This window comes from Miscanthus floridulus, chromosome 1, assembly GCF_019320115.1.
Source record: "Miscanthus floridulus cultivar M001 chromosome 1, ASM1932011v1, whole genome shotgun sequence".
Classification (NCBI taxonomy): Eukaryota; Viridiplantae; Streptophyta; class Magnoliopsida; order Poales; family Poaceae; genus Miscanthus; species Miscanthus floridulus.
Genome location: NC_089580.1, coordinates 15,858,099 through 15,878,149, shown reverse-complemented (window position 1 = coordinate 15,878,149; position 20,051 = coordinate 15,858,099). Strand labels below are relative to the sequence as shown.

General features: G+C 43.7%; 1 protein-coding gene across 1 annotated transcript; it reads right to left on the bottom strand.

Annotated features, from left to right (window-relative positions):
• Positions 1–1,165: 1,165 nt before the first annotated feature.
• LOC136549444 (FLUCTUATING-LIGHT-ACCLIMATION protein 1, chloroplastic-like) lies at positions 1,166–5,800 on the bottom strand. Its single transcript, XM_066540758.1, has 6 exons — positions 4,970–5,800; positions 4,348–4,450; positions 3,728–3,783; positions 3,235–3,399; positions 2,830–2,943; positions 1,166–1,546 (listed from the first exon to the last, which is right to left on the bottom strand). The coding sequence occupies exons 1-6, from the start codon at positions 5,591–5,593 to the stop codon at positions 1,454–1,456; spliced, it is 1,155 nt and encodes a 384-aa protein (XP_066396855.1). The 5' UTR covers positions 5,594–5,800; the 3' UTR covers positions 1,166–1,453.
• Between the last annotated feature and the right edge of the window lie 14,251 nt (positions 5,801–20,051).

Genomic DNA, 20,051 nt, shown 5'->3' with positions numbered 1-20,051 from the left:
GAGTTGATCCTACCACCGCAACACGTAGACGATTGAGTCTTAAGGACTTTTTTTTAAGCATGGACTCACAGTGTACAAGTTGACTCACACCACTACACATGCACACCCCTAACTACAACCTATACACCTTAAACGTTTTTCTGAAGATCACCAAAACCACATGAGCCTAGTAGACGACGGGTATGTCGTAGTCCTATTATAGCGCCACGCGACGGATATGTCGCAGTCTTATTATAGCGCCACGCGAATGTTAAGGACGTGGGTGGGTGGCCTACACGACGGGAGCGCTCACCACTGCGCTACAAGCGCGTTGGCATTAAGGACTTTCGGCCTGTTCGCTGGTTAGTTTCTGAGCTGATTTGGGCTGGCTGGTGCTGATTTATTGTGAGAGAAAAACACTGTTGACTGGCTGGTTTGGACTGGCTGAAACCAACAAGCAAACAGGCTGTTTGTTTAAGAAGAGAATGGCTGCGAATTGGTTTCGGTGTTCAGACTGAAATCAGACGCTGATTATTGGCGTGTTAAATAAGGCCAGCAACGGTACAAGTATGTTTATGAGTTTCGTTGCTTGTCATAGGCCTTGTTAATTAGTTACTCCTCTAAAGTTTACTCCCTATCACATTAGATGTTTGGGCACATGCATGGAATATTAAATATAGGCTAAAAAATAACTAATTGTATATATTGTGACTAATTTGCGAGACGAATTTTTTAAGCCTAATTAGTCCATAACTTGACAATGTGGCGCTACAGTAAACATATGCTAATGACGGATTAATTAGGTTTAATAAAAATTCATCTCGCGGGTTACTGAAGACTTCTGTAATTTATTTTATTATTACTATTCGAACACTCTCATGTGACACCCCAATATAACATCCCTAAACTTTACTCCCTAGATTTAAACACCACCGTAATGTAATATACTATTTGGGTTAGGAAGTTGCTTGTGTGATTGTATCAATCTGGCAACTAGCAGCAGGCCAACATAAAAAAGTACGGTCTTGTTTTCCACACAAGACAGAACAATAAAATGGTGCCCCACAGTGATCTCACGCACGGTATTCTACTGCAGCCATGGAGACCGTCGACCGTGGACTTTGGAAGTCGGAACTGACATGCAATATCTCATCAATTCTTTTTATTTTTTGAAAAAAAAAATCCATATCAGAACCGGTACACACACAAGTGCAGACTCTCGTGTTCTTTCAGAACAATCTATTTACAAGTTTGTGTTATTGTGTCAGGAACAATGAACAAGACTATCGACAGAACAATTGCAGATTTGCACTGTGCGCTATATGTTCTGAAATGAAGGCTAACAGTGACGTCAATTACAAATTATATACTTCTTATACAAACGCAAGATCTGCGCTGTAGTTAGTAAGAAAACCACCAAAACTGAATCTACAGCTTGTTCTTTCTTTGCAGGGGCAACCTTAACTTTATCTTTCTACAGAGGCCTTAAGAGCGGGTAATCTTCAAGGAGCTCTCGCTCTGACAACGTGTCATTCTCATTTTGTGGAGTCCATAGGACCTCGACTGCCTGTAAAGAAGATTAACAAACATCAGACATCACTATTGTAGCATATGAATATGAACAAAATGCAGACAACATGAATTTTAAAAGAAAGTAGGCTAGCAAGATGTTGGTTCGTTTAGTTCTTCTCTCCCTTTTTTTATTCTTATTTTTATTTTCCCTTTATTTTTTAGAGCGAATTTGTGACTCTTGTTGGTTTCATCTCTAACTCCGAGTTACCGCATCTTACTTGGACTAAATGCTTTGTAATCTAGCAAGATGTTAGGGGGTGTTTAGATTCACCTCCTAAACTTTAGTCGTTGTCCCATCGGATATTTGGACACATGCATGGAATATTAAATATAGACTAATTACGAAACTAAATGCACAGATTGAGACTGTTTTGCGAGACGAATTTTTTAAGCCTAATCAGTCCATGATTTGACAATGCGGCACTACAGTAAACATGTGCTAATGACAGATTAATTAGGCTTAATAAATTCGTCTCGCGGATTACTGACGGATTCTGTAATTTGTTTTTTTATTAGTATCCGAACACCCCATGCGACACCCCCATGTGACACCTCATAAACTTTAGTCACTGGATCCAAACACCCCCTTAGTATGTTTCTGTCTTCGCCTCAAAGAAAATATAGCAAGATGTTGCTTATTAAATGTCAGTATGTCACTACAACACAACATTGATTTGCTGCAATTTTAAATTTGCTAACTACATCTGACAGCCTCATACAACAGAAATGGACTACAGAACTATGTTCGGACCAGTCTGGATCAAATTTTGGAGCAAATACCATTTTACAGAACTGTAGATGTTAGTGACAACCAGGTTGCTGTCAGTTAACATTATTTTACCCCAATACAATCAGCCCCCCTTTGGAACAAAGGAAAAATGGAATAATGCTAGAGATTCAAATCCTATATAGGAAATTTTCCTATAAACCCCTTTGGAACAAAGGATTGGATTCCTACAGATCCTGTGATATTCTTATGGAATGTCTTGTTTCATAGGAATTTTGGAGGAATTTTATCAAGAGGTTGAATCTCATGAAAGTTTCCTTTGTGTCACTCTCGTCAAAATCCTGATCAAACTTGCAGTTTCATGTGTTTTCTCAATCCATAGGATTCAAAATGTTAGGACATTCTATTCCTATGTTTTTCCAATTCTTGTGTTTTTAGAATCTTGCGTTCCAAAGAGGCCCTCGACATGGAATGACTCCTGAGTAGGGATGGTAGACTAGAATTTAAACTTGATGATATAACAAGAGAAAAAAGAAACGAGCAAGAAATACCAGTATTTTGCTTGATGGTATGGCACCCATCTTTTGTAGAGCTGTCTTTAAGTCATTGCTGCTATTTATAACCGGCAGCTTATGTACTCCCTCAGCAGCAACCAATATGGTTATCTGCAAATATGAAATTAATAAGGCTTAGATATCATGTGATCACTGCTGTGCTGAGTGATACTAGTAAAACAGGTAATCAGAAATATTAATCACACAAACGTACACAGTATACACGATGGAAATCATACCCCCACCCCCCCTACTGGAATATAAGTTTGTAAACAGTGTTTCTTTAAGACAAAAATCTTAATTCGTGAATCACAATTGGCATCTCAACTCTATCAGCAAAAATATACTCATTGCATGCACATAAGATACTATTTGACAGGCCTGGTGCCATCTGTTACATACCACAATGTACTCGTTGCTAAAACCACTTGATCTTTGGCTGCCTCCTTTATTCCTCTTGATGCTGTTCACATTCACAAGTGTCTCTTCATCAAACTTGCCCCTCTCCTCAATTGAAAGCTGATTGAAACGTTTCTCACCATCATCCATGCTTCGTTTCACATCCACCTTTTTAGAACAATAAACGTGATTAATAGGCATTGAAATGAGAGATTACTGAATTCCAAACCTTTATGACCCTGACGCTAAAGACATGATAAGGTGCTCATGCATGAAGTATTGATATGACTTACAACCTAAAAAGGAGTTTATGATCATTTCATCACTGGTGAAATAGGAATGTAAATGAAAAGGTAGTTTTGCATTTTTCTAGGAGTTATGCATAACATTACATTGCAGGACAAGTCATAGAGTTACATTTAGATGGAAACAAGAAACACACTGCAATCTGCTAAATAAGCTAAAGAATACAAATTAAAGCAAAAGGTGGGCTTACCGATGAGTAAGCTGAGATACAACAATCCGGATGCCGAAGTAATGCCAATGTTGTCTCTATAGAACAGCATAAAAACAACTAAACAATCAGCATGATTTCAAGGCAATAGCAGAATGGTCATAAGCCTTACAGAAATAATAAATCTTACAATTTAAAGCAAAACAAGAACTATATCAAAATTATTGAATTTGTATCAGGTAACATGAATTCTTGCCCAAAACAGAGATCGTGAAAACAAAGAAGCAGCACTGCGATGGACTATCACAGATAGAAATTGTGTCCAGCAAAGTACGAAAGTGATCCTTACCAGCAATAAGGGCGAACAAGGCCCAATGAGAAATGAAAGGAACCAAAACATATCAGAACAGAAGGCTAACATTAGGTACATTACTTCAACTAAAAGCAACACACCCCAATGAGACCCAATCCCTCCGATGTTTAATCTTGATGGTTATCCTCAACAACCACAGTGTTCCAAGTTCAGGTTTGCCCTTTTTTTGCTCTAATATGGTCCATGACGCATACTAGTTCATGGCGATTGGTGATATAAATAGCTTGCCAGCTACATCACCACAACCCCGAAGTAGTAAAATCAAGCAGCATGTATGTTTTTGTTTTACCTGTCAACACATAGCTCAACCCAGCTGGGGTAGATGTATCTGCTTTCTCAGCTATTTGATCAAGCTCCTTCTGAAATGATCGTGCCATGCCCAGCAAGCCAACCTACCAACAATGTTAATTTATTAGAATGTTTTAAGCGGATGCCTATACCTTGTTACTTAAATTGGATACATACTCCTAATAAAGAAAATAATAGAAGTAAGCATGTCTTATTTTTGTACATCTAGGTACATTGTGTAAATATCATGATTTGAAAAGCCAATAATACCAAGCACTAATTACTTCATTAAGTTTAAATATATAAATATACTCCTACCAGATAAAATATACACGTGACAAATGAGCTATTCACATCCAAACAGTCACTGATATGGATTCTAGGCAACATATCCAGCGTACTAACCACAAGGCCAGGCTCAGTTGCAATGCCATTTAAGCAATGGCTTAAACCTTATGTTGAAATGGTGTGTCAAATCAGGAAGTATGCTACAAGCAAAAAATAGCCAATGTAACAACAGTTTACATATGTACTACACTATTTTCCACTAATCAATGAAGTGGCTATGGCAACTGACCCGAGCAAATGTGAATGTATCCACCAAAGCAACAGCCAAAACCTACCTGTAGCTTGAGGACGGTGGTCTTCTCCGTGTCTATGAGCACACTAGCACTGCCGGACGAGTCGGACAGGAACCCGGCGAGGTAGAGGAAAGCCGCGAAGCCAATGAGGGTGAAGAGGAACCCCGATCCCCCGAAGCCGATGCCGATGGCCGGGCCGACGGACACGAAGGGCGAAGGCGAGTAGAAGGGCGCGGCCCTGTACCCGCCGCCCCTGGGCGCCGGCGCGCTGTACCCGTAGGACGGAGGCGAGGAGGAGCGCGAGGAGAAGGCGGACCCGCCGACGCGGCCGCCCGAGGCGGCCAGCGCCGCGGGGTGCGGCCCGCCCGCCGCCGCGGCGAGCAGCGCGCCGGCCAGCAGGAGCGCGAGCGCGGGCCGCTTGAGCGCCGCGAGGGTGTCGAGCACGGATCTCCTGAGCGCGTCGAGGACCAGGAGCGCGCCAGGCCTCGCCGGCGGCTCCTGCTCCTGCGCGTCGAGAGGAGCGGGGCGGTGGAGGTGGGCGCGGAGAGAGGAGACGCGCGGCGGGGTCCTGAGGAGGTGCGGGTGGAGGCCGCGGCGGGGCGGGAGAGGGCGTGGGCGCGGGGTAGAGAGGAGGCGAGTGGCCTCCAGGAGGGAGGCGGCGGCCATGATGATGGCGCCGCGGGCCGCCGGAGTGGGGATGGAATGTGGTGCGGAGGCGGAGGAGGAGACGGCGGCGGACCGGCGGTGGTGGGAGCGGGAGGGATTTTTTTGATAAGTGTGTGGGGGAGGAGGATCAGGTTGTGAGGCTCCGGGCTCGGGATGCCGGGATCGGGTGACGTGGCCGACGACGACCGGCGGCCGTTGCGGCTGGGGGGAGGAGGGCTTCTTCACTTCACGTTCGCTGTCTTGTTCGGAGGCAAGAATCCGGCCCAGACCATTCCCATTTTCCACGAAAAAAAAACAAAAGTAACTAACGGCCCAGTAGAGCAGATGGAGCCTGGCCTGAAATCAGAGGGTACAAAAGGCCGAGCTGCCAAGGAACAGCTGCCTTCTCGTGCCAAACGGGGGTTACCGAGTACCGAACACTATGACTATGAGGTGTGGCGCCGTCACGCACGGCCGAACGACGCATGGAAGACCAGCCGGCCGGCAGGCGCTAGCTGCTGGGCCGCTGAGGCAAGGACAAAATCACAAAACGCAAGCGGTTTTGCTAAAAAAAAACACAGCGAAGAGCGAACGGGGGCTTGCATGTGTTGCCGGACGGCCGGCGGAATCTAGACGCGGCGGCGGTGCCAAAGCCGACGATGCGGCGTGGGCTCTCTTGATTCTAGCTAGATCGATCTCTGACGTTGTCCTCCGTCAGTTCTCAGTTGAGTCACCAAGTCTCGATGATGCTCCCCTCAAAAAGAATAAAAAAAACCCCAAGTCTCGATGATGCAGTTTTACAAGCACATCATTCGTCGGTCCTCTCGTGTCCGCGGTGTCTATGCGCGGAGAAAATTTAGCAGGCAAACGACCGGCGATTCGGTCAAGGGAGTCACTGCATTATTTTACTAGAAGCGAATCACAAAGCAAAATGCTATATCATACTTAAAGAGTGGTCATCGTCGTCGTCGTCATTATTATCGGATAATAAGATGCAGTTGGGCAGAGGGCCTGTTTAGTTTCCCAATTTTGTCAAAAAATTTGCTATTTTATCCCATCTTTTGACAAAATGAATCTAAACACCATGGACAAAAAACAAAACTGGGGTTTTAAAACTTTTGGCATTTAGGACCCAAGATGCCCAAAATTGACCAAAAACACGGGGGAGCCGGACCCTATCCATTCCCCCGCAGTCACTCCCTACCGCTCCCGCTCTCTCCCTCCACGCGAACCCTAGCTCCGCCCGTCGCCGCAGCCGCCGTCATCGCTCTCACTCTGAGCCTCCGCAGCCGACCAGATCCAGCTCCTCCTCCACGGCCCCTAGATCCAGCTCCTCCTCCTCGGGCCCCAGATCTAGCTCTTCCTACGCCGCCGCCCTGAGCCAGGTCCTCCTTCCCAGCCTCGCTGATGGACGGCTACAACGTTGACGGCTACGGCGATGACAACAGGAACGGCGATGGCTACGGCAATGGCGACCGCACCAGGGACTTCTTCTCGGAACCTAATCCGTTTTCCCCCACCGGCGTCTACGAGAACTTCACCGACGTGGCATATCCCTTTCCGGGCTCGAGCAGTGTCAATGCTCCCCGGGCGGGCATGGCGGCGCTTGACCTCAACTCCCATGGCCAAGAGTGTCCCAGAATGATGGGCTATGAGGGCCTCCTTCGCTCCAGCCCGCAAGGTGGAGGCATCGGCGGCAGCATGGGTCCCCTCCCGTTCGCGTCCGCAGTGGTAGTCATACCATCGGCTTACGCGCGGCTCGCAGTGGCGGTGGAGGAGGCGCCACGGCCACTCGCGCCTTGTCGTCATCCTCTGGTGGTGGCCGTGGACCTCCGTTGCCTCCTGTGACCGCCGACGTTCGCGCCTCGTGTGGGTCTGCATCCGGCGCGCCTGCTGGATCCAGGAGCCACGGTGAACGTCGACGACCCGCGACGTCAGCTGTTGCGGAAGACAACTTCGACGTCAACAACCCAAATGAAGCTGATGATGACGAGATCCAACAGATCTTTCCGAACGCTCAAATCCCGTTTTTTGTTCAGAACCTAGAAATATGCTATTTGTTTGATTTTTGCCGTCTTCGTAATATATGTACGTATTCTTGTTATGCATCGTTTAGGATAGAGTCGATAGGGGGAATTGGTCAGAACCAAATATCGGGAAACTGTGTGAGATTTGGGTTGACCAAATTACTAAAGGTAACTGCATGAATGGTGTCATGAACAAGATAGGATGAGGGAGGTCATAGGAAGGTACTATTTTGCAACCAATTTGGTTCATGATAGAACCCAGATCGGTAATATGATTAGGCAATTGAAGGGATATTGGTAATTCATACAAAGACTGTCCAATGACACTGGCTTAGGCCATAGATATGATGGAATTGTTGATGCCACTAATCAATAGTGGGAAGACAACACTAAGGTAATTGCCAAACTGCTTATTTGTTGTTTATGTCCAGTAAGCTCTACCCTTGCTCACAAAGATAAGTCCTGCAGGGCCACCCAGACTGGAAGAAATGCAAGTGTGGCTGGTCTGGTTACATCAATGAATTAGCAAAATGTTCCATGGTGTAGTTGTTGATGGCTCCACCTCATTTGTTCCTGGAGAAAGTGTCACTGTGGATGAGGAAGAGGAGGAGGAGCCACCTGAGGACCTTGATGTTCAAACCCCAATTAGCATTAGTATCCATAAGAGAGCAAGCAACACAAGCACCACTGGCTCTAGTTCTAGCAAGAAGTCCAAGAGCCCAATAGTTAGGAGCATGGACAAGTCCAGGAGCCGCGGTGGACATCGACGACCCGCGACGTCAGCTGTTGCGGAAGACAACTTCGACGTCAACAACCCAAATGAAGCTGATGATGACGAGATCCAATAGATCTTTCCGAACGCTCAAATCCCGTTTTTTGTTCAGAACCCAGAAAAATATGCTATTTGTTTGATTTTTGCCGTCTTCGTAATATATGTACGTATTCTTGTTATGCATCGTTTAGGATAGAGTCGACAGGGGGAATTGGTCAGAACCAAATATAGGGAAACTATGTGAGATTTGGGTTGACAAAATTACTAAAGGTAACTGCGTGAATGGTGTCATGAATAAGACAGAATGAGGGAGGTCATAGGAAGGTACTATTTTGCAACCAATTTGGTGCATGATAGAACCCAAATCGATAATATGATTAGGCAATTGAAGGGATACTGGCAATTCATACAAAGACTGTCCAATGACACTGGCTTAGACCATAGATCTAATGGAATTGTTGATGCCACTAATCAATAGTGGAAAGACAACACTAAGGTAATTGCCAAACTGCTTGTTTATTGTTTATGTCCAGTAAGCTCTACCCTTGCTCACAAAGATAAGTCCTGCAGGGCCACCCAGACTGGAAGAAATGCAAGTGTGGCTGGCCTGGTTACATCAATGAATTAGACAAAATGTTCCATGGTGTAGTTGTTGATGGCTCCACCTCATTTGTTCCTGGAGAAAGTGTCACTATGGATGAGGAAGAGGAGGAGCCACCTGAGGACCTTAATGTTCAAACCCCAATTAGCATTAGTATCCATAAGAGAGCAAGCAACACAAGCACCATTGGCTCTAGTTCTAGCAAGAAGTCCAAGAGCCCAACAGTTAGGAGCATGGGCAAGTTCATGAGCGAGAACGCCAGGATTCAAGCGGAGAGGAATCTGATGTTCAAGAAACATTTGGAAAACAAGTAGCAGATTGCCCATCAGCTTGCCTAGTAGAAGGAGGTTGCTAGAGCAGAAAAGATTAGGTATGTGCAGCAGTTGGCTCGAGAGTGTGGTATAGACGAAGGAAACAAGCGGTTGTGGTGTACTGTGCACAAGATCACCAAAGATGACGACAGCATGGAGTTCTTCATTGGAACATCTACACCAACAGGAAGGCTAGGCTTCATTGAGTACTTTGCTGGGGTTAACAACTAGATCATCTTATCTTAACTATGTCTGTCATTTGAACAATTCATGTCATGTGAACTATGTAAGTGTGTCATTTGAACTAAGTCTAATGTATTTGCACTATGTCATTTGCACTATGTCATGAGAGTTTGCACTATGTCAGTTGAACTGCGTGATGAATTTCATTTGTGATTGTGATGTGAGCTTGTGATGCATGATCAATTTTTTCACTGGCATATATAACTGAGATTGTCATGCATTTATATGTCAGGATGCTCATGCAGCGAGGGATGGGGACAATTCTAATGAATCAAGTGATGAGGATATCTACAAAATGCTTCTCGAGGATGATAACAGTGATTTTATGAATGGTATGTACCTATTTGCTATTCACCATGACAAATACTACAATAGGGCTGAGAGGAGGCAACCATTGCTAATTGGACTGGAATGGTTAGAGAGAAAGCTAGGAGATAGAAATAGCTGCTACAACATGTTTAGAATGAGCCCAGCTGTATTCCATCGACTTCATGATCTGCTGGTTGAGTCATATGGCCTGAAATCTAGTACCAAGAGTACCTCTGGTGAGGCTTTAGGAATGTTCCTTTGGATACTTAGAGCACCACAATCAGTTAGGCAAGCTGAGGATAGATTTGAGAGATCACTAGGCACAGTTCACAACAACTTTGAGAAAGTTTTGCAATGTGTGGTTAAGCTAGCTGCAGACATCATTAAGCCAGTAGACCCAGACTTCATAACAATTCATCCTAGATTGAGAAACCCTAGGTTCCATCCCTTCTTCAACAATTATATAGGAGCAATAGATGGCACTCACATACCATGTGTGGTGCCAAGTGATAGGCTGGTTCAGCACATGTGCCGCAAGGGCATGACAACACAAAATGTGATGGTTGTTTGTGACTTTGACATGAGGTTCACATTTGTTCTTGCTAGATGACCTGGTTCAGTACATGACATGAGAGTGTTCAATAATGCTATGGGCAAGTATAGCCATGTCTTTCCACATCTACCCACAGGGTAAACACCTTGCTGCTGTTGCATTTGCATCTTCTAATTGAACTAGTTGAATCTTATGAAACCGATCTATTGTGTAGGAAAATTTTACCTGGTGGACTCCGTCAACCCAAATCGTCCGGGTTACCTTGCGTCCTACAAGGGAACCAAGTACCATCTTCTGGAGTATCGAGACGGCCTAGAGCCACAAGGTAAAAAAGAGATCTTCAACTACGCACATTGATCTCTTAGAAATGTCATCGAGAGGTCGTTAGGAGTTTTGAAGATGAAGTGGATGATTTTATTGCAAATGCCAAGTTATGCACCTCATAAGCAAAGTCAAATTGTTGTTGCATGCATGGCACTACATAACTTCATTAGAACGAGTGGAATAGTGGATAGGAACTTTGATCATTGTGACCGTGATGAGAACTATGTTCCACCTGAAGCATCGTCCTCTCAGTCACGTACTCGTCAAACACTGGCAAGGAAATCTGCAATGATGAATGCTTTCCGTGACTCGATTGCCCTTGGTTTGTTAAATAGATCATGACAATTGGAATGGTGTATTTGAAATGTAACGTGTGTTTTTAATTTGTATGGTTGAGAACAATTGAATTGTGTACTTGAACTATTCAATAATTATGAAATAAAATATAATTTTTATGGTTTCTAAATGGGCATGACATCGAAGGCGAGCTGCAGCAAGGGCGAGTAGCTCCGGCGAGCAGCACCAAGGGCGAGCAGCTCTTGCATGCAACCTGCATGGTTGTGCATGCATGACATTAATGGAGCAAATCAACCATTAAATGAGGGCAAATCAGTCTTATATTAATATGGTGTTAAAGTTTTGCTATGAATCTAAACACCTCGGCCTATAGTCAGAATGGCAAAACTTTAACACCAAAAGATTTTTTGGCATGGCTGTTGCATCTAAACACCCCTGAGCTTACCTCCGAGCTGAGACAAGATGCCACGTCAACATACACTCATGCTGCTCGTCACCATTTTTTGCTATACATGCATGGACCCCGCCGGCCCCACAGAGCGAGAAGAGACACAGCGTGCACAGCACGAGACGAGACCAGCCGTGGGTAGGCGGCAGGCGCCGACGCGGCTGGAGCTAGATGGAAGGAACGACAAAACGTGGAAACCCAAGCAGCTGCACAACACAGCAATGTCGTGGCAGCGCGCACGCGCGGGTGGCCGCCTAGATGATAGCCTAGGCGCCATGCGAGTGCGACCGCGCGCGCGTGGCCGGAGGCAAAGGCAACCGCGAAGGTTTACGCTCGCTTGAGTTATAATCCATATTTTTCAATTTATTTTTTTATCAAAAATATTATTTTTTTCTCGTAATAAATCGGTCGATATTATTGAGGCATGCCTTATCAGCGAACCGGGCCGAAGGGCTGCTGAGTGCTGTGCGATGCACGCGTCAGGGAGACAGGGACTCAGCACCACCATCGTACTGCGTACGTGGAAGCCAACGCAAGTGGAGCGCGACTTGCATTGCATTGGACGCGCGCTGCCTTGCTCATGGCTGCAAAAAGACAAAGGACTGTGCTCCTCCAAGCTTAATTTGCAAGTACGTCATGCTCGGTAGTGACAATGAACACGTCATGCTCCTACAAGAAGCGCTGTTACAGCACTGGTGCTGCACTGTCTATCCAAAACTTCCAAGTTCGCATAGGGACTCCCGCGCTTCCGATCCGGCCGACGATAGACCGTACGTAAGCATGCTGTCACGACTCACGTGTCACGCTGTTCAATAGCAAATAAAGGTAATCGAAGCCGGCGCTGGCAAGCTTTACTGCTCCGTTGTTCATCCGGCGATTAAAGGTTGTGTTTAGGACGGCTCCACTAAAAAAATGAAGTTTGTGGAGTATCCTTTAGGTGCTCTCATAACTCTACTCTTTTTTCTCGAACAGAGTGCGTAGAGCTAAAACCATTTGGCTAAAAAACGTGGAGCGGAACTGAAAACGTAGAGCGGAGCAGTCCCAAACATATAAAGAGCAAAAAGTTAATCAAATGTCGTCCACTCTTTTAGAAAGTTGTTACTGCTCATTTTTTTCCCGGCAACAGCAATGGGGAAGAAAAAATAAATAAAATTAGGCCTAGAAACATGAACGACTTTGAGATAAAACCGAGAACACCAGAATGGAACATATTTTGAATCAAACAAAGTGTTTGATCGCAAACTGGGCGTAGCTCGGCTGGTTAGGTTCTTTGTAATGGAACATGACAATCCGGTGCATTATTCTTTCAGCGCTATTTGCCAGCTCAATCTCAGTCTTTCGATATGGCGTCTTTCAATAGAGTGAGTGTCTGTATCTGTAGTGTTCACTATAAACGATGTCTATGTTTATATTTATGTCTATATTTGTAGTGTGATTCGTAAAAATAAGAAGTATAAAAACTTGACCGCAGTTAACTTTTGAATAGTTTAGGTTAGAGAATAAAACTTTACTAAACCAATCATCTAGATTACCCACATCCACTATCGTAAAAAATAACCTTAGTAAACTGACTCACTTTAATCTAAATTGCTGGCCTCATCACATTACTAAATATAACCCAATGTCCATCTAAATTCCCAGCCCAGAGTTGCCACTTGAAACAAAATGTCTATTATATATACATTATTTTACATTACTCACTTTGGATCATCATTATAATATATATAAAAAAAACTAACTCACAATATATGTACTTGTGTGCGAATCACACATGTGGGCCGATTTTTTTTGTTTTTAGCCATTTTTTGAAAATTTTTCACAAATATACCCTTGGAGGTATGATTTCAAAATCTGGACCTTTAACTCGACGCCATTGTTACTGGCACCGAGGTCTTGGGCTCGACGCAGACGTGACGGTGACTTGGCAGGCAGCTTGGCGCCATCGATCTTGATGCCGAGCTTGGCGCCGTCGATCTTGGCGCCAAGCTTGGCGTCGTAGATCTTGGCACCGAGCTTGGTGCCGTGGTTATTGGCGCCAAGCCCTGTCTTACGTATGGGCCCTCTCTTCCTTTCTCTCTTCCCCTCTCTCTACCGCTCCCCGAACCAGCGCTGCCGCACCGCCATTGCCGCGCATAGCCTCGGCCGCCTGCGCCCGCGCCTACGTCGGCCACCGCGCCCGCCATGCGTCGCTCCTCTCGGCCCGCACCGCCTCGTCCGTCTTGGCTCGCTGCGTTCACCGCACGCATAGGCGCTCCCTCCGGTGACCCTGGCCGTGACACGGCCCCTACTCTCAGCGCGCCGCGACCTCATCGTCGATCCTGTCCTCCACGTCCGCGTCACATCGTTGCATTGACTTGGACAGGTAAAATTTTTGAATATGCAATATAGGTACTTAGTTAGCTTGAATTGTAGTGCTACTTTGATTATTTGGTAGTTTCTGGTAAATGACATGATGTAGGTAGTTGATTTAGTTAGTGAGATAGATATAGTTAGATAGCTAGTAACATAGGTACATAGATATAGTTCTTAGATAGCTAGTTGATTTAGTTAGTGAGATAAATATAGTTAGATAGCTAGTGACATAGTTATTTAGGGTGTAGTTGGTTAGTATCTATTAGAGAGGTACTATATAGCAGCTACTTTGGACTAAACGAACTGTATTTTAATTTTTGTTTGAACTACTAGATGAACAATCTAGTGAGCATATATCATGGAGGCACCGTGGAAAAATATCGCTATGGATATGTTGAGTTTGTTGACATGCAAAGCTTGCCTGTGTTATTAAATAAGAAGCCATCATTTAGTGAGTTGGTTGCAAGGGCTCGCGAAGAGCTACATTGCCATGGAGCTGCTGATGATGATGGCATCGCAGTGGAGGGTGTACTTCACCTAGGTTCCCCTCCCAACATCCTTAGGAAGATGATCCCAATAGGGTGTGCAGACCTGTGGGAGAACTATGTGAGATTGGCTATTGAAGGGTCGAGATGGTGGACTAGAGGGGGTGAATAGTCCTTTCTAAAATTAATCGCGTTGGCTAACCAAAACAAGTGCGAAATTATAACTATCAGTCTAGCCAAGACTACACCCCTCTATCTATGTTCTCTAGCACCTTCCAAAGATACTAATTAAGCAACAAAGGTGCCGAACTATCTCGAGCTCACCTAACCAATTCTAGGAGTAAGGTCACACAAACCTATGCCACTAGTACTTTAAGCAACAAGGGAGCTCCTACACAAACTAGTAAGCAAAAGCACAAGGCTAACTAAGCTCACTAGCAATGCTCAATAACAAGGCAACCAATGCCAAATTAGAGAGCGCAATTACTTAGCTACATAAACTAAGCAATGTGACTAATAAGGTTACACAAACCAAATTAGCCACGCAAGGGAGCTACTTCTATGCTACACAAGCAAGAAGGTAGCTAGTAAGCTACACAAGCTAACTAATTACAAGAGCAACTACACAAGCACAATGTATATAAAAGTAATTCTAAGCTTGTGTAACGAGGATGCAAATCAACGGGAAGAGCAAGGTTGACACGGTGATTTTTCTTCTGAGGTTCACGTGTTTGCCAACACGCTAGTCCATGTTGTGTCGACCGCTCACTTGGTGGTTCGGCGACAAATTGGCATCACCCGCCAAGCCCACACGTCGAGCACCGCAAGAACCTACCCCGAAGAGTGAGGGTAGCTCAATGACACGCTTTACTAGAGTTGCTCTTCGCGGCTCCCGCAGGGCGAGCACAATGCCCCTCACAAAGCTCTTCTCTAGAGCACCGCACAAGCTTCTTGCTGGCTTCAATGGAGACCACCACCAAGCTGTCTAGGAGGTGGCAACCTCCAAGAGTAACAAGCACCACCGACTTGCAACTCAATCACCTAGTGCCACTCGATGCAACCTCACGATACAATTGCACTAGAATCGCTCTCTCACACAAACAGATGATTACTATCAAGCATATGTGAGATGGAGGGCTCCTAAACACTCACAAGCATGGACACAAAGTCCCCTGAGGTGCTCTGCTATAGCCATGGCTGAGGCCACCTTCTATTTATAGCCCCACGGGCTAAACTAGCCATTACCCCTTCACTGGGCAAAACTCAAGACGACCGGACACTCCGGTCTGATCGACCGGACGCTGGACCACAGCGTCCGATCGTGCGATGCACGCCACATGTCCCCTACTTTAAATACTGTTCACCCGATCTCAACAGTCATCTATTGATCGGACATTGTAGCTTGAACTGACCGGACGCAGCAACCTCAGCGTCTGGTCGTTTCCAGTAAGGTACCAGAAATGACCGGACGTGTCTGGTCAGTCACGATCGGACACAGTGCCAGTGTCTGGTCACTTCCAGCTTCTCTGCTCTGCCTACGTCACCACACGTCACCCTGACCGGACACATACGGCCAGTGTTCGGTCACTTCTAGTGCCAGCGTTCGATAGATGACCGACGCCTGCCCGCTGACTGCCACTACTGACCGGATGCTAGAACCCAGCGTCCGGTCACTACGTGACCAGAGTTCGGTCCACTCTATGGGACCTTTCTCACCTCTATTTCATCACTGAGTTGATCCATATCAACTCCAACTTCATCTCCTTTGCAAATGTGCCAACACCACCAAGTGTACACCACTATGTGTATGTGTGTTAGCATTTTCACAATCATTTTCCAAAGGATTAGAAACTCAACTTGCCACGCCACTCAATCCTAGCGACGATGCAAAGTTAGATCACTCGAGTGGCACTAGATGACCGATATGCAAACAAGTTTGCCCCTCTTAATAGTACGTCTATCTATCCTAAATCCATAAACTTCTCTACACACCTATGACTGGTGGAATGAAATGTCCTAGGTTATACCTTTGCCTTGCGCATTCCATTCCATCTCCTACAATGTTGATACAACACATGCACCAACATGATCAACAATGATATGATCCACTTCATATCATCACATGATCATATTGGTTCATCGATCTTGACTTCACTTGCTTTTCACTGTTGCCTTCATCCATCGGCGCCAAGTCTTGCTCAAGCTTCACCGCCACGTGGTCCATCGCTCCAAAGCCTCCAACTTGCCCTTCACGCTTGCAACCGGTCCATCAAGCCAAGTCCTATCTTAATCTTCTCCACCTTGATCACATGACTCAATGTCATGTCTCATTGCAATGAGCTCCTTCATCATCATATGTGTGAGCTTTGCAACATCTCCAAGCCATTTTCACCTTCATGGCATATGTTGCTCACACATATATACCCATGGACTAATCACCTGTGTATCTCACATAAACACAATTAGTCCACCTCGGTTGTCACTCAATTACCAAAACCCCATAAGGACCTTTCAATCTCCCCCTTTTTGGTAATTGATGATAACTCTACAAAGATATAGAAATTAAGCTCTTATGAATTCATGTTGCTTGCCCAAGCAATTTTACCATGTATAAATGATTTTGGACAAGTACCATAAACCCGAAATGGTAGTATTAGCTCCCCCTACATATGTGCTATAGTGTTTGTTTTGAAGCTCGCACATATGCATAGATTGAAATTATGGGAGAGTAATTACTACTAAATGATGCTAAGGTGTATAGAATAAACCTTTGAAGCGTGTACCGATCGGAGTTGCACCTTTAAGTTCATCCTTAGCACCATGGTTAGCTAGATATCACTTGGAAATAAAAGCACTAGATACCCTATGAGATCAACATTAAAAGCAAGGTACTATCATTACTTGAAAAGCATACTAAGTGTCTAGCTATCATTCTATACATGCTAGTTATCAAATCATCATTCAAGTTCTACAACTAGCATACACCACACATGCATGCATATTGAATTTGAAAGCTTATGCAATGCAAGTAAGCACATGAATATGCACATATCAAATGTAATCAATCAAAGTTCACGAGCTTGCTCCCCCTACTTGTGTGCTTCTCTTGTCCAAGAATTTTGATCCATCCCTTTTTGTCCATGTCCATGTCCAACCTCTACTTCTTTGAGCTTTTATATCTTATCTCTCCCCCTTGTACAATCTCAATCTCAAAGCTTTCATATCTTTGTACAATCTCTCCCCCTTTGTCATTAATTTCCATAAAAGGTGAGCTTCTCATTGATACAAAGGTATACATTTGGGGTAGATGGTTGAGGCTTGAATCTTGCATTTTTTATGGACATCACTTGATTGTTGGAATGACACCACTTGTAGATACCACTTGCAACTTGTACCACTTGTATCTTGTGTAGGGCTTCTTGAGATACCACACATAAGATTTTTGATCTTGAGATCAATTTGTGGGACACCTCCCCCTATGTGATAGCATGGGTCATCCATTTGATATACTTGAGCTCTTGTAGGCGAGGGATGCATTCTTCATTTGATGATCACTTAAAGTTGAGGATCACTTGTGGAACTATCATCTTGCATGATTGATACCATGTGTAGATGTGATACCACTTGAAAGAATCTTCTAGTATGGAACCACTTATTGGATTTATCAATAAAAACCATTTCTTGAACATTTGCTATCTTCATGAGTACCACTTATAGGATATCACTTGTGAGTTGATCTAGACATTACTTATAGATTCTTGATGAAATACTTGAGTCTAGATACCACTTGTATCAAACAAACTAGATATCCATTTGCATTGTTGTCTTGTGCTTGTACTCTTATCACTGTCATGAGCTTCTATGATTGACTTGAACTAAATTGATTTGCTTAAGCTTCCAAGTCCGGTTTGAACCAATGACAAGCTTCTTCACACCTCTTGTAAGGGTTATCTTGCCAATGTTGTACTTGTCACTTGTTAGCAATCCAAATTAAGTCAAGTAATTGGTTTTACTAGCTCATAAACAAATTCATATACTAACCACTAGATCAATTTATCATTCAAGCAATAGTGGTAGGCTATGAATTTAAACATTTTATTTGTTATGCATGATCCTATGAAGCATGTACTATATGCACTAACCATATACTAGTAAGGGATGAAATGATCATGCACATTACAATGATACCTTTGCTATGTTGGAGTAGAGGATAGTCACATAGATTCCAATTCATTACTCCAATAGCAATGTGAAGTCCAATTATAAGCTTGGTGAAGACCAATAGACACCATTTTGAATTTCACTCTTCACCCATATAAAATGAATACCACTTATGATCAAGTGCACTTTCTTGTTGTGGTTGGCTTGCTTCATCTTTTGATCAATGCTTGCATGAGAGCGTCAATGTGTGAATACCACTTGAAATATCATGATTAGCTCTCTTTTTGGGTGCTGCTTGCTTTTCTTGATCAATCATTTTGATTGCTTCAACTAAGCATCTCAAATGACCCTCGAATCACCACTTTCATGTTAGCCTTCCAAGTACCACACTTGGTTTACCTACTCAAAGGCGGCAAGCCCCTACACTAGGGAGAAGTGACCTCTCTCCAAGAACCATCCTTGACACTCACTTGAAATGACTTGATTGATTGATCCAAGTGATGGACTTAACTGGATGAGTAATCTTGATTCCTTCTTTAAGTCTTTTTCTTTCTACTTGTTTAAGTCTTTTTCTTTCTACCGAATGATCTCTAATCATATCTAGAACTTAAACTCTATCTTCAACTTGAGTTTGATCTTGATCTTCGTCTTGAGTACCAAAAGTGTGCAAAGTACACTCCACAATCAAATGGCCTTGTACTCTTTTCTTGTCATGCTTCTAGATTATTTCAAAACTAAACTTAGGTACCTCAATTACTTATAAACATGTTTCCAACTTAAGGACCTTTCAATCAAAGTGACTCTAGATCAATCCAACATTTAGCACTTTTCTGGCAGATTTTGTACCCTTCAAAGAAATAAGGATATCTCCCAAAGTACAAATCTAAATACCACTAAATTTGGTGGAGGTGTGCATTACTAAGTTATCTAGCAGCTATAAAAATTTGAGGTTCATTTGACTTCTAGATTACTACTAGATTTCAATTCTTCCACCACTGCTACACGCTGAAAACTGCTGCACTATAGCTGATAAGATTCACTCCAAAACTGAAGCATCTCTTATCCAATTCTCATGAAATTTATATAGCATCTTATACCATAAGTCTAGAGCATGCACACCAATTTTTATGCCAATCCAATAAGTTTTGATCACTCAAACATGGCTAAGATTACAGCTCACTTAGATTTTAAAATATAGGACAGATTTCAATCACTTGAGCTATACTTCATCAAATATGAATCAATCTTGAAACTAACTTATTTGAATACTTTCATAAGACATATATCCATTCAAACCACTTACTAAAAATCATCTCATAAATTTATCCAACATAAATCAATCCAAACTTGATTACCAATCAATTATCCATTCAATCATCTCATAGCAAGCAATATTGCATTTTTATCCAATTCAATCAACTCATATGCACCCCAAATGAAATGATTAACAAGAGATATACCTTGGTTAGCTCATGATCATCCAACTTGCAAGATTCAACTCAATTATTTGCAAATCATCAAATATATCCAATGAATCACTAATAACTTGAATTTGACACTTGTATGTTGTAGCACATTTGGACTTCACTCAATTTG